The sequence below is a fragment of the Sparus aurata genome, chromosome 11 (genome assembly GCF_900880675.1).
Source record: "Sparus aurata chromosome 11, fSpaAur1.1, whole genome shotgun sequence".
NCBI classification, from domain to species: domain Eukaryota; kingdom Metazoa; phylum Chordata; class Actinopteri; order Spariformes; family Sparidae; genus Sparus; species Sparus aurata.
Genome location: NC_044197.1, coordinates 12,219,295 through 12,233,964, shown reverse-complemented (window position 1 = coordinate 12,233,964; position 14,670 = coordinate 12,219,295). Strand labels below are relative to the sequence as shown.

Genomic DNA, 14,670 nt, shown 5'->3' with positions numbered 1-14,670 from the left:
GGAAAACACGCTTTCATTCTTTTGTACGTTTGCAGGACCTGACTAAGTTGGCACCTTTCTAGTTGCAAACAGTGATCTGGGGACTTTTTTCCCCTTGAGAACAGCTTGTTTATATATGTCATATAACTATTTCTCACTTTGTATTATTACCTTATTAGTGTTGTAAATATTAACTTTCTGAGTTTGAATTTCCCCCAAAACGACATGGTGCACCTTTAAATGCCTTTTCTTATGTTATACCCATTTTATTATTTGGCTCTTCTCTAATCATTAAAGGCTGACAGATATTATCAGATGCTATTGACCAATCACAGATAAATCGTATCAGTGTGGGACCTTACTTTCCTCTGAGATAAACTTGTTTATTCAGTCATGGAAAAGAGAAAGATATAAGAGTTTGTATTATTACATCATTAATAATGTAAATATTACAGTTCTGAGTTTGAATTCCTTCTCCGAAACTACATCGAGCCCCTTTAAGCTCAACTATTAAAAACTGTGTAATATTTCTCAATTATTATCATCATTTCAAAACTTAAATAAGCAAAGTTACTGAGTGCATCACAAATAAACCACCGGGCAAACAATCATTACATTTCTTTAGCTGTTTTGTTTCCTCTCCTCAGCTGATAGATGCTGTGGCCCTCAGGATATTTACATTAAGCTGATCAACTGTGACATCGATCGTGTGTGAAGTGTCGATACTTGAACAATCGCTCCATCTGCCCGCTCGGTGCGGGACATCTGCCTCCCGCAGCTCGGCCCTGATCAACTCTATTACACCTTTTTATGAATGTCATCATCCCTGCCACAGTGTGCACTGCAGTGGAGGCTGCTCTGCAGGTTGTGTGTGTTGGGGGGGAAGACAGCTTGTGCGTGATGATGATGATGATGATGCGTGTGACGCTACGGCCAGCAGCAGCAGTAGCGGAGCATACAGGATCCGGGCTGAGGCAGCAGCAGCACCACCACCACCTTCACCACCCATCACCACCAGCAGCAGCAGCAGCAGCAGCGCCGCCACAGAAGGAGCTCAGTGCTGCTCGAAGCTCGTCTCTCCACTCCTCTCTTCGCCTCTCCTCCCAGGTTTGAGATGCTCCGGCTCGGCGGCAGGATGTGCGGCTTGTCGGCCCTGCTCTCGGTGCTTCTCGCCGGACTCGCAGCGGCTTCCTCGGATCTCTTTGACAACCAACTGGGCGACATCAATTACTGCAAAAAGCAATGCCAGCTCTCCATCAAAAACAAAAGCCCCGCTAAAGTAAGTTATCCCTGTGCGTGTGTGTGTGTGTGTGTGTGTGCCGTAGCGCAGCCTGCCTCTGCAGAGAGCGTATTATGACAGCTACATCCCGCTGCTGTCCGACATTTCAGCGGCTGAGACGATGCTCAGACTTGCACAACATATTCAGCCTCAAAGAGGAATCTGTCTTTACACGAGAAACGGCAGAGAGGACGCGTTTCGATCCGCGCGTAATGACGCTCGCTCCGATTTTTCCGCTGCATCCTTGTCTCGGATGCTCCGGCGCATAATTAGGCCGAAAAATGGATGCAGCTCATTTTCTTCTGAGCCACAAAGACTCGTCCAAGAAGTGAGCAGCATCCAGGCGTGCTTGCAGTGAACTGCGCCAGTAATTGATCACGTCTTAATCGTAATCATGCAATTAAGATCGGCCAGGCCAGACGTATAGCGCACGCAGTCTATGGAGGACCAGTGGAAGACTATTGTGAACCATGAAGCAATTATCTGTCCTCTGTTGACAGTTTACACAGCAGCTCTCCGCTGACACAAGGCCAGACTGAATCTGTGATGGCTGTGAATCGCACCAGGAGTTTCTGTGCTTTAGATCTCCACTGTCTGATGTTTGTCCTCCATCCTCCTCCTCCTCCTCCTCTGCTGCCTTCAGGTGTGGTTCAGGCGTCCTGCGGGGCAGCAGGAGCAGAGCTGCAGAGCGGATCACAGTCACCTGTTTTTTGAACATTGGGCTTGAAAAACGGGCTGCTTGTGCATAAACACCGAGTTCATTGCTGTCTAGAGATGTTGGATAAGCAGTCGCCTGTTAAACAACGAGGCGCAGGTCGGCGGTGTGGGATAAACAGCCGCCTGTGCCTGCTGTGGATAAACAGCGAAACGCAGTGAGGATGATGACAAAGATGTAATAAAGCCTTCACGGTCGCGGTCAGGGGATCTCTTTGTCTCTCCCGTTCCCCGAGAGGTCATCAGAGGGCGCTGTTCCCCCACTTCCAAACCAAGAACTGAGGCATTATGACAAGAGGAAGTCCAGTAATGTGCATTTTCATGTCCCACCAGCTCATCTTCCAGCCCAAGTTTTAAGCTCCTGTATTATTACCACCAGTTTTCTGAAAGCTTCTTATCATCTGTTTATGACAGTCTGTAACACAAACAGCTGCAGCGTGTCATTAAGAGACGCCGTAAAACCATCTCTGTCATATTTTCTAACAAGGATCTGGTGAGTTTATCCAAGAGTGCAGGAGTCGTCTCTAATTTCGCCTCTTCTCTTCTCTCCTCTTCTGTCTGTCTGTCTGTCTGCTAGGACTCCATAATGAACGCCTGTCACCGTGGCTGTCGCCTCTACTCCATCTGCCAGTTCGTCAATGGCAACGCCGGCTTCAACACCAGCAGGGAGGAGTGTCAGGGAGGTGAGTCAGTGTGTCAATCTGTCTCCAGGACTGCAAGAGTGAGTTAGCTGCTCTTACACTTTTGCTGTTTTTAGGCTACTGAGGTTTCAATCTTATGTAAAAAATGAGTGGCAGTGGCAGAGTGAATCCTCTTAGGGTGCAGGTTAAACTTCTTATTTCAGTCATTTTGACTTGATTTGTCTCTTTTTGACAAGACAGGAAAGTAAATGTCATGAAGGTAAATATACTGCGGTCTCCTCTGAGCTGAAGTTGGACAGAATATAAGATAATTTCAGGTGGAATTGAAAGAAGATTTTTAAACAAAAGCAGACAGGAGCTACATTTAATTCAAATGTGGGTTTACAGACTGACATCTCTTTACTTTGTCTTCAATGACGTAACTGCTTTGTAATCCACTCAATGTAGAGCTGCAGCAATAAGTCACTAAATGAATCAGTCAATCAAAAAAGTATCAGCCAACTATATTGATAATCGATTAATAATTTCAGTCTTTTCTCAGGCAATAAAAATGTCAAACATATGCTTGTTCCAGCCTCTTAAAAGTAGGAAATTACTTTTATTACGTTATTATTTCTCCTTTTTGACAGTAAATGAGGAATCTAATGGTTTTGGACTGTTCATTGGAAAAATGAAGCAATGTGAGGACGTCAGTTTGATCTGTGGAAAATTTGTGACGAGCATTTTTTCACACTATTTGGACATTTTATGAACTAAACAATTGATCAGTCAATTATGAAGATAATCATTGTTGGTCGTTCAGATTCACCGCGAACTACCAAAATTCAAAATGTTGCCTGTTGTCCAATTACATGAACCTTTAAATGAAAACTGCAATATATATATACTTTTAAATGTGCATGAACAAACAGCAAAATAATACATAGTGTAAATTAAAAAAAAAAAAAGGCTTATAGTATAGTAGCCTAATTGATATTGTGTAAACGTCAGTGCGCAGTTTTGGTGTTTTCAGAGGCGGTTGCAATGTCTAGACCGACATCTCTCAAACATTAAGATGTCGGATGCAGCTCTGCTAAATATTGCAGTTTCCTAAATGCTGGCTGGCTCAGTGGGTATTTTCTGGGTGTTTAAGGCTGCTCGCACTGTTTGAACTGCTGTATTGGAAATCAATGATGTGATTTGCCGACCAGACAGCAGATGCCCCATCGCCCCCAGTTTCAATAACTGCAACGTGGAGTGAATCATCTCCGCAGGGGCCGACAGATACACCTCTCTTGCATCTTTATCTTTCTTCCCACATAGATAGCCTGCACCTGATTTATTTCTTCTTGTCTCCCACCCAGCTGACTGAAGGGCTGCGTGCCCACTGGCTTTTGTTCTTCTTTTCTCTTCACTCCTCCATTTGCTCTCTCAACCTTTTCTTCTTCTCTTACCATCACGCTTCTTCTTTCATGCTTCACCACTGTCCCTCCCTCTCTCTCTCTCTTTCTCTCTCTCTCTCTCTCTCTCCCCCTCTCTCTCTCTCCAGCCTGCCAGGAGGCATACATCAAGCTGCTGGAGCAGGAGGCCTGCTGCACCGGCTGTGCCAGCCAACCCTCTGAACCTGAGATCAAGAGGAGGAAGGTGAGAAAGCTCTGCAGTCAATGGCTGCACACGCAAACACTGCAAAAGCAGATAATAAGGGCCAAACTCTCTGAGGAGAGTGTCTGAATATTAATGTTGCTACTAAGAGCGCAAGTGTACTGACGCAAAGTCAATACTTTGTCTTGTCTCTCTTCCTCCTCAGCTCAGGGCCATGACTCTCCGCCCTAAACCCCCCTCTGTGATGGAGGCCGTGTCCAGTTGGTGCAACGACATCGTCAGCTCTGCTCAGAGCTTCATCTCCTCCACCTGGACCTTCTACCTGCAGGCTGATGACGGCAAGGTTGTCGTTTTTCAGGTAAGACCTAACCAAGTGGTTGTAGAGCTGTAAACAGGCAGATTTTTATCTACGATCTGATCGACAGTTTTCAGACCACAGAAATTTACTCAAGATATCTGGATAACTTCACCGCTTAGCCATAAGCTATCGTTAGCGGGCAATCACAGTCTCCAAAGGTGTGTTTTTAAATTCAGCTCAACTCTCAATTAATTCAGCACTCACCAGAGACTCCAGTTGCAGTTGATAGTCACCATTACAGAACATAAACACCCGACAATGGAGGTCACCTCCACGTTTCACTGCAGCAGTCAGGTTGATAAACAGGAGTGATAAAGATAAATCGACTTTTTATTCCAAAAAGTTGAAAAGTAATCTGGGAGCTTCTTCTGTCGGTAAACAGCTCTGGATTGGAGCAGAATCCGCTATAGATCCGGGGTGGTTATTCCTCCAGAAGGTCTGGCTCCGAGCAGTTTTACCCGTTTCACCCTCCTCAGACAACACTGAGCCAAAGTCTTCTGCTTTGACAGAGACACCTCTAACAGCAGGGGTGACATATTATGTATGTTTCTACATAAATGGTTAATCGTGCCTAAACGTTTCTGAGCTGTATTGACAGTTTTCATGATTGTGTTTAAACATAAACACTGTTCCTAAAACTTTTGCCAGACGTGATGTCTTTCTGGCTGCAGCGGTCTGTTTACTAGAAGAAAAACTATGCTCCTGTGGCTGAATTGATATAGATGGACTTATCTGGGTTGTCCCCAAATTTAATTAGGAACAACTCAAGAAAACAAGCTGACAGGACAGAAAACCCAGCAGCAAAGTCAGCTTGTCCAATTTCAAAATGAGTCCTCTTTCTTGTTTTGGTTGAAGCTTAATTCCATCCAGCACACTGCATACTAAATCTAATTCAGTGAGCAAAAGCAAAGAGAAACAAGAAAACATAAATGTGTGTATTTTTTTATGCTTTTTGTCTATGATGTATGAATGAGCCTCTTTTATTTTAGCCGCTGAATTTCACCTCATCATTCTGAATGTTTGCACTGACAACAGAGTTGGATCTTTAAGTGCTTCGCGGCAGATAAATGAACCCTGAAATCTCCATAAATGAACTCCCCTCGTACATTATATCGTAATGACCCACTGAGTCATGACGGTTGGAAAATGATAGCAGTAATATCTTCAAAGCTTTTTTCATTTGGTGTGTTTTGAACGGGAGGTTAAAAGCAACCCAGTAGACCTTTATAGATTATTGGTGGAGCCATCTTCTGCTTCCTGTTCACATATATAATATATCCTCCGCTATACGGTGCTGTAGAGCTTGGTCGGCTGCCAAAACAGCTCACAGCCCATTTTAGAGCCAGTGCATCTGTGAAGGTTGAGTGAGCAAGGGCACGCAGCAGGGGTGGGGACGAGGTGGTCGAATTTGTTCTTTCGGGCACTTTAATTGTTTATAAATGTCTTTTTAAATTATGTCACACGGCCTCAGCACCATGCATTTTTGATAAGCGGCAGGGCCCGGCTGTGGTAAACCTGCCTCAGGACGGAAAACACACTGCAAGATTTAGAAGAGAGTGGTGGACCGCGCTGTAGAATAAAGATCTGGCTGCGACAAATAAATATTCAGGGGTTATTTATGGAGTTTTAAACGACTGAACCGAGTGGAGCTGACAGACTTATTGTTCCTGCCACCACAGAGGTTATATTTAAGTCCTTTTGGTTTGTCTGTTTGTTGAAGATTTTCACTACTAATGATCCTTTACTTCAGTCTCCAATGATTATCTGTCCCCCTCAGGGTATATTTACATCCAGATCTGGATCCAAATTAAACATTTTTTCGTGTTTTCCAGCACTGAAATGGCAAATTTCTGCAGCCTTTGCAGAAGTGTGCGGTCTTGTAGGGCTTTCTGAACGTATTGCTAATGCCAAACCACCTATACATTAAAGCTATTATAAGATTGGGTCAGTCCAACCACTGGACTACCCAACCATATCCTCTGAATATAAAAATCCGGTCAGAAACCTGCATCCTCGTCAGGGGTTTTCCTGATTGTATAATGTGACTTTGATGACATTTTTAGCTCTATAATTGAAGGGCTCAATGGGAAATGATAGTATTTACCCACCCTAACCCATACAGAAGGGCTTCTGTTTAACACAGGAGTCTTTTATATGCTGAAATTCACCAAGCTGCATGCACACTGACCTCATATAGAGCTGCAGCAGCCGCAGAACATGAAATTACCAGCGTTTTCTTTAGGATCCGGTGATGGATGTTTGCTCTTTATGGCGGTGACACGCGGGCTGAAGCTGCAAGGGGAAAGCCAGGCTCCACGGGGCTGTGAGAAGACTATCAGGCCTGTGTTTAGTGGGCAGCTGGCAAACCGCCACCAACTTGACAGATTGACTCTCTGAATGTTGAAACAACAGAAAAAGTCCAGTGAAGTTGAGGGACAGCAGTGGCGGGGGGACAAACCGACGCTGTCTGCAATATAAATTGTGTGGATGCCATCATGGGCTGTCTATACACTACATCCATCTGTGTCCTCATGTGTGATGTCAAGTTGTGAGAATGACTAAGTTGTATGCAGCCTCAAGCATCACAAAAACAATCAGAGAGCTGCCAGTTGCCAGTCAGTGGGAGTAGTTAGCTCTGATTATAAGGCTGGAGTAAAGTCACTCTCCAGGAAGGAAGGAAGGAATAAAGAATGCTTGTAATCATGAGGAAATATCGGTAAAACACAGCCTTTTACCTCAATCATTCCCTTCTCACCACCCCCTTGTTATTTTGACCAATCAGCCCATGATAGAGCGACAGTGTGAGAGCGTTCGGATCAAGTGAGTCGATTACAGACTTCCTCCAACTGAGCTGTGGTTGTGTTAGCGAAGCCGGCCCCCGTGGAACAAATTGAACTCGGCGTAAGGCTGAATGCAGAGAATGGAGTCGCTGCCCGATTTCTTTTTGACAATTGCATTAGTCATTCTGCCTGAACCAATTTTGAAAGAAACAAAAACCCAGAGAAGAAGAGAGAGAAGCGGAGGAATAACAGTGTAGAAGCGAATGTGGCTTTGAGTTATGATGCTGCGCTGAGAACGCAGTCAGTGTATTTTCTCAGCTTAGTTTATTCATCCAGGCACAAGAGACATGAACTGACCTACACATGATTATTACATGCATGTATGACAAGGCTGGTAATGTTCTATAATGTTCTTAATGTAAACACATTTTCCTCTCCATCTTCTTCTTCTTTCTTTCTGCCCGCTCTGTCTGTTGCTCACAGCAAGTCCGTCCTGAAGACATAAGGCTTTGACGAAGGGTCACAGATATATTTATTTTATGTGAATATATTTTACATTCAAGTAAGGCCCAGTGGTTTCCTAAAGCAGCCAGGCATTGAAGTTTGTAGCTCATGTTTGTCAAAGAGGAGTAAACACTGCAACTGTTGGGGACTATTTTCAGCAGTGGATTAATACACATTCGGTGCACATGGCAGAATGATATACAGCGATATAAACAGTAAAATGAGGGGAAAAAACTAATGTAACTAGTCTGTAAGGACATACAACATAGCAGTTGTCCTTTTTATTCTTTTTTATTAGATTAGATCTCACATCTTTTTGTTGACAATAAGAAAAATCACCAGATTTGACCTTTGTGCCGTAAGGTTTAACCTGGTTCTCGTGAAAACACATTTTTAAGTTGCGTTAACATAGTTTTAAATTGTGATAATGTTTATGTTGGTTTTTTTTTTTGTGAGTTTAAAAAGTGGTCTTTGAATATGCAGGGTCGCCAATGATTGTTTTCCATGACCTCAGCATAATCAAGTGTCACTTCCTCAGCATGTCAGTTAAGATTATGTTTGCATCTGAACAGTGCATTATGGTAGGTGCTTGCTTTGCACCCAGGACCCACCATGATGTTTCAGTGTTGGCCCTCGTCACACATTCACACTGATTTCACTTTTTATTTTACACTTTCTATTTCCTATGGCTTTTCAGACCTGATGTAAATAGAAAAAGGTGGTCTTATTTTGCCACACGGGGTGCTGTAATTAAAGTTAAAGATTTAATTCATGAATTCAACAATATTAGTCCAGTTAACACTCAATATTTGCCAGATAGACCACAGTCCTCTTTGTTTGATCATTAGTTAGAGTTAAAGCACAACACAGTCACTTTGTAACCACTTCACTGTATGCAGACACAAATATGTAAGAGGTCTTGTCGACCCAACATATTGTTTGTAATATTGAGTCAGTCAAAGTTCTTTTACAAAACAGACAACAGAAGGCCAACAAAATCAACTAAACAAGATAAATGTCTTTCTTTCGTTCTTTCTTTCTTTTCTCTCTCTCTCTCTCTCTCTCTCTCTCTCTGTCTGTAAGTCAGAGCACCTTTTGCACTCCCTCTCATAATGCATGACAGATGCAGATCAGGCTCCACTCATTGATGGTTAGATCCCTTCAGTCCGCAGCCAATGACAGCCAACCCCCTCACATCTCTCCCCTCGTCTCCCTGAACCTTTACACCGGCACTGCATCTGGTTTTAATGCACTCTGTCAGAAAACATTGCTCGCTAGGGCTAACAAACTGTTTGTGAGAAAAAAAACATTCTCTACTTTCAAAGGATTGAAAGTGTTTTGGAAAAGCAAACTAACCAGCCATGTCTCCACAGTCGACTTGTCATCTAGTAGAAAAGGGATCAATCATTTCCTGGGTAAAGTAATGAGAGTGAATGAAACCAGAAGTTATTTAGATTGTTTGATACAGGGAAGAAGTTCATAGAGCCATTAAGTGTCAGAGTTGATAAATACTGGCAGGATACTCCCCTGAATACGTGTGTGTGTGTGTGTGTGTGTGTGTGTGTGTGTGTGTGTTTGTGTGATTGCTGAGGCCAGCGATAGTATTGTAGCAACCGGCTACAACTGCTGTTGTACCGGAGGGTTGGGTCAGCAGCGGGGAACCAAAATCCTCTTTTAATGAGTTCTCCAGGGGAACCAGAAACACTGCGCACATAATGAAACACACAACAGTGCAAATACTGACAGCAGGCTGTGTGTGTGTGTGTGTGTGTGTGTGTAGTAGTTGTTTTAAAAGCCATTTTTCAGCTCAGTTCAGTTCCAGTTCAAAAGGTTTAACTAAACCGATTTGAGTGGGTGAGAATGATCCTGAGAGAGACATATTGAGCAGGAAAGAACAAAGGATGGAAACCATTAGCTTCAATGAAGTTTGATTAAGTTATACAACAAACTGAACGCTCAAAATGAGATATAACAATCACTTCCATTAGTATTAGATTATGATTCAGGAGACATTTCTTTTTATGCTGGATAAAAGAGTCAATTTGGATTTGGATGGTTTTGGAGTATTCTTACTTTAATAGCAGAAAAAAAAATCTTGAGCTGATGTTAAACATGAAAGCCACCCCGACATGATCTGATATGCTACAGGTTGAGAAAAAGTCTTACTCCGTTCCAGCTCCAAGGCTGTAGATGTTTAGCCGTTCCTGACCTCTGACCTTTCAGTGCAGTGATAAATCTAGCTTAGAAAAAACTCTGGAAGAAAGGGGGGAAACAGCTAGTCAGGCTTTGTTTAAATATGACAAAAGGTATCAAAATATAACTTCCAGTAAGTCTAAAGACCTTCACGCACTGGGAGCATGAGGTTAATATGCTCGTCAATCATTTTTTCGAGAATCTCTTCAAAGACTTCTTAAAAAAAAAAAGTACCTCACAATAAATCGGTGTTGTTTGTGTTGAGGCAACATATATGGCTAGCTGTTTCCCCCTTGCTTGCAACCTTTATGCTAAGCTAGGGTAATTGCCTCAGGCTCTAGTTCTACAATTACAGCACAGATATGAGAGAGGTATAAATCTTCTGATCTAAATGTTGGGAAGAAAGTGGATGAGCAAATTTTGTCGAATTTTTTGATTATTTTAGATTTTTTTTTTTGTCTTCAGCTGCTGTAGTGGATCTGACTATTCTCAGTTGAAGCTCCTCTGTGGTCTGACCTCACAGTCTTAAACAGATCCTTCGCTGTCAGTTGTGCTGTGGTGTAATTGCTGCCGCTGAGTGTCTTTGTTGTCGTTTGTCTCTCCTCAGAGCCAGCCGGAGATGGAGTACTCCCTGCCTGAGCTTCAGGCCCCTCGATCCAACGTGGCGGACAAACCCTGGCCTCAGGTCCACTCTCACACCCAGAGACCCCATGGTGAAACATTTACACGACACACACACACACACACACATACACACACACCTACTGCACAAGCACACCTATATTTGTGTGTGTTGCTGCAATGTTGCCTCGTCTTGCAGGTGTGAGGGGGCATGGTGAGAGGGGAGCATCCAAAGCAGGCGGCAAAGGGAAGCACCCGGTCCAGCACGCGGACGACCCCACGGCTGAGCACGACTTCCTCGGCTGCATGTCGAGGTGAGCTGGAGCTTATGAGTTACCGTGCTGTGAATTTAAAGAGTCAAAGGAGGGGACTTTTCCCCCATAAAATGTTTCTATATATTTCTACCTCTCTCTGGTCTCCTCCCCGAACTCTTACCTCCTTCTTTTTGCGTTCGACTCTTTCGTTCTCCAGACGTTCGGGCCTTCCGCGGTGGATCTTGGCGGCCTGTCTCTTCCTGTCAATCATGGTCATGTTGTGGCTCAGCTGTGCCAGCCTTGTCACCGCGCCGGAGCAGCATATCAAGACGCAGGTAAACAGACGCAGAGAAATAAACAAATGTGAGGGGGGGCAAAATCGAGTTGCTAAGTTTCACTCACAAATTCAACGGTGATGCAGCATACCTGAGGGGCTTAATTTATGCGGCCCAGATTCACTTAAAGCAACATTGTCGAACTTTTTTACCGTAAAATAACAGCTTTAAAATCATGCTGATGGTACGGCGTGTTGTAATGTTGTAACAGGGTGAATAGTGTCTCTGTATCAGCCGCTCCGCCCCACTATCACTTGTTTCTGCCAATGCCAATGGCAATTTTTGCATAATGTTGCTTTAGAAAGACATTTTGAATTAAAACGCTGTCATTACTGTAGCTGTCAGTACCAGTGTCGGGGTCGTTACTCTTAAACAAATTTTTTTACAAATAACTCATTACCTCGAGAGATTATTGCATCATTTTAGTTCACTGCAGAAAGACACTTGATGCCCTACTCGTTACATTATGTTTGTGCTACTCCACAACATCGCCTGTAAATGGCAGTAAAGAATATAACATGAAGCCCTATTAATGCCCGCGTATGAGCCCTATCACGAGAAGGACGCACACTTGGAGGACTCGGTTGGATCGCTCGCTCACTAGACTGTGGTTTCACAGTCGAGTAGTCCAACTTATCCGACCTGTTTATCACTAAAGCGGTGGTTACACCTCACGAGGAGGAGTCTCTCAAATCGCCTGTTCCTCCTGGGAGTCAGCACGAGACCGACCAGGCTCGAGAGCCTCTCCACGGGCGTTGTGTTGAATTTTTATGGAGAGGTCAGGAGTTTCCTGTCGAGTGTGCGTGAAAAGGCACATGTAATGATTTTCTTCCTTTTCGCCCATTGTGCAGATAATTGAAAGGCTTATGTAACACAAGCAGTGGCGGACTCAGGAGGCTTGAGATGCAGGGGAAAAATAAAAAGGGCACCACATGCATGCAGGGGGGCACCTCACCCCAATTTGTCCAGTTGAATGGCAACCTAGAAGGCACTTTGTCGTGTTTTATCATCCATTCAAGAGGACACCTTCCTGATGTTTTTCGAACACGATTGCTCCACGGGGGGGACACGATTGTATCCCCTGTAACAACACAAATAACAACAGAACTGTTTGATTAATGACTGTAACTTCATCACTGAATTCAGCAGCAATAACGTGTGACATTATTGCGTAAGTGTAATGTGATTACAGTAATGCTTTACTTTGCAACACTGTTCTGTACACACGTTGCGATGTGTCTGACTTCATATTTACATGCAGCCAAATCTGAGTGTAGAAGTCGGGACCAGGTGGGGTGAGATAATGTGAGTGAACCTGGTGTTTTCTTCATGTTTTTCTTCTTCCTGTGTCTTTTCAGCTGAGCATCAACGGAGATAAAGAGTTCCTGGATAATGCCCAGAAAGTCAACCCGTACCACCTGAGTCCTGTGATCGCCGTCACCGTGAAACAATCAGAGGAAAGTCAGGAGGCCGGGCCGCTGCCGGTGAAAGTTGACCTCGACAAAACCTGTGTTTAGAGGGGAGACCACGGGGATGAGCTGCTGTCTTGTTTCCCAGGGTAACCATGTCTGAAATCCTTGGCCCGGTGGTGAAAGGGGTGAAACCAACACATCACAGGGACTCAATCAGTCACCAGAAATTTTTTAAAACATATTTTTAAGAGCATGGCACCCGCCTGTTATTTCAAATTACCATACTGAAACATCCAGCTTGGTCTTGTTGGTCTGCTGGCACGTCATTTACTTGTACAGTCCACATTTCTCCAAGTCCATCCTCAGTATTTCTTTTTCCTTAACGATCAGCCTGCTCATTTCTCATTGATAATCAATCAGTGCTCTTGTCTCTGAGCCACGCCGGAGACTGAGAGGGAGAGAGAGAGAGAGAAGGAGGATGGATTACAGCTGAGAGCTCTCGTGTCGTATTTCATGTCTGGCGTGGATGAGAGAAGACAAACACTGAGATTCATTTTAGATTTAATTTTGCCTCGTTCTCGCGGGGAGTTTGGATTAATTGATGGGTTGCTGCGAGCGAGAAAAAAAGGCGTAAAAAGAGCATGACAGAGAGAGGGAGGGGAGGGGAAGATGAGCGGAAGGTGGCCTGTGAGCGCTGCAGGAAACAGATACTGCGGCTCACAGTTTATGATCTGTTTACACAATCAGCATTATGAGCTGTTTAGTGAAAGCTGTGTCATAAAACGGTCCAGAGATTCAAAATCATGTTCTCCTCTCACAGCGGAAATCAAATCAAAGACGTGCTACTTACTCAAAAATCTGACACAGTGTGTTCTGTCACCTTTATTCCTCTGTGCGTTTGCGTGTGTTCGGATATGTTCGTGCGCACGTGCATTATTAGGGAACAAATCGACAGATTCAAAACTGGAACTGGATTGAAAACTGTAACGAAAACCCTTATTTATTTTCTGCTCTATTTATTCAGCATCATCAACATGAGTCAAATAGTGTTATTGAAGTGCCATGCACCGTTTATTCATCATGCAAATGTAAAATACGTCTTAACACAGATCTGAAAGAGACACACAGAGAAGACTGCACCTATTACTGTATTATTATTATTATGATTATTATTATTATTATTATAATTCTCATTTTATTGCTCTTATATCCCTCCAAGAGTTCCTAGCTGTTATATGTGCCATGTGCTTTCTAATAGCTGACTATTTTGTATGTCCTAGGAGCACACACTGAAGGATAACCTCTGTAACAATGTGTAATGCAAAAGCTTTTAACATAGACCCTTGTTATCGAGCAGAGTTGCACAGTCGTAGAGAAGATTTTTTCCGTTTTCCTCTCAGTGCTTTTCGATGTGCCGTAACGCTCTCTTTTCATCCAGGCTATGTAGACAATAAACCGTGCATGCAAGTGACGCTTCGATAGTTTATCCTAACCGCCCGCCATGCCAGCGATTGGCAAGCCTCCGCTGTAGACTTGTGATTTTTTGTGTTGACTATTTACTGTAAAACCTTGAATAGAATGTGTAACGATGAATGACGAGCGTCCTCACGATTTACACGAAGGACTCTCAATTAAAAAGCCATTCAATCAATATCTGTGCTGGTTCAAGCTGACGGTGTATCATAAGGAATATGATATGACTTTCAAACCGTATTGTTTCCTTTTTACTGGTCTGTTTATTTTCAATGAAATGATACTTACAACATGATGAAATAAAGTGTTTTCATTGTAGATAAATCACAGAGTTATGTGTGTTTCTTCATGTCACTTTATAATAACCATCATTAATAAACTGAGTATTTACGAAAGTTTAAGCGGGGAGGAAGTAACTAATTACTAACTACTCAAATGTCTGTAATTAAGTCATTTTTGGGGGTGCTTGTACTTTTTCAAGTCTGTACTTTTACTCGTACTTTAGTCTGCATCACACCATGTAATTTACTTAGTTACTTTTAAAAA

The 14,670-nt window shown here is 43.3% G+C and overlaps 1 protein-coding gene across 1 annotated transcript; it reads left to right on the top strand.

The window, feature by feature from the left end:
* Positions 1-840: 840 nt before the first annotated feature.
* tmem59l (transmembrane protein 59-like) lies at positions 841-14,448 on the top strand. Its single transcript, XM_030433226.1, has 8 exons — positions 841-1,258; positions 2,550-2,655; positions 4,142-4,236; positions 4,400-4,552; positions 10,637-10,742; positions 10,850-10,964; positions 11,122-11,239; positions 12,598-14,448. The coding sequence occupies exons 1-8, from the start codon at positions 1,094-1,096 to the stop codon at positions 12,754-12,756; spliced, it is 1,017 nt and encodes a 338-aa protein (XP_030289086.1). The 5' UTR covers positions 841-1,093; the 3' UTR covers positions 12,757-14,448.
* Positions 14,449-14,670: the final 222 nt, after the last annotated feature.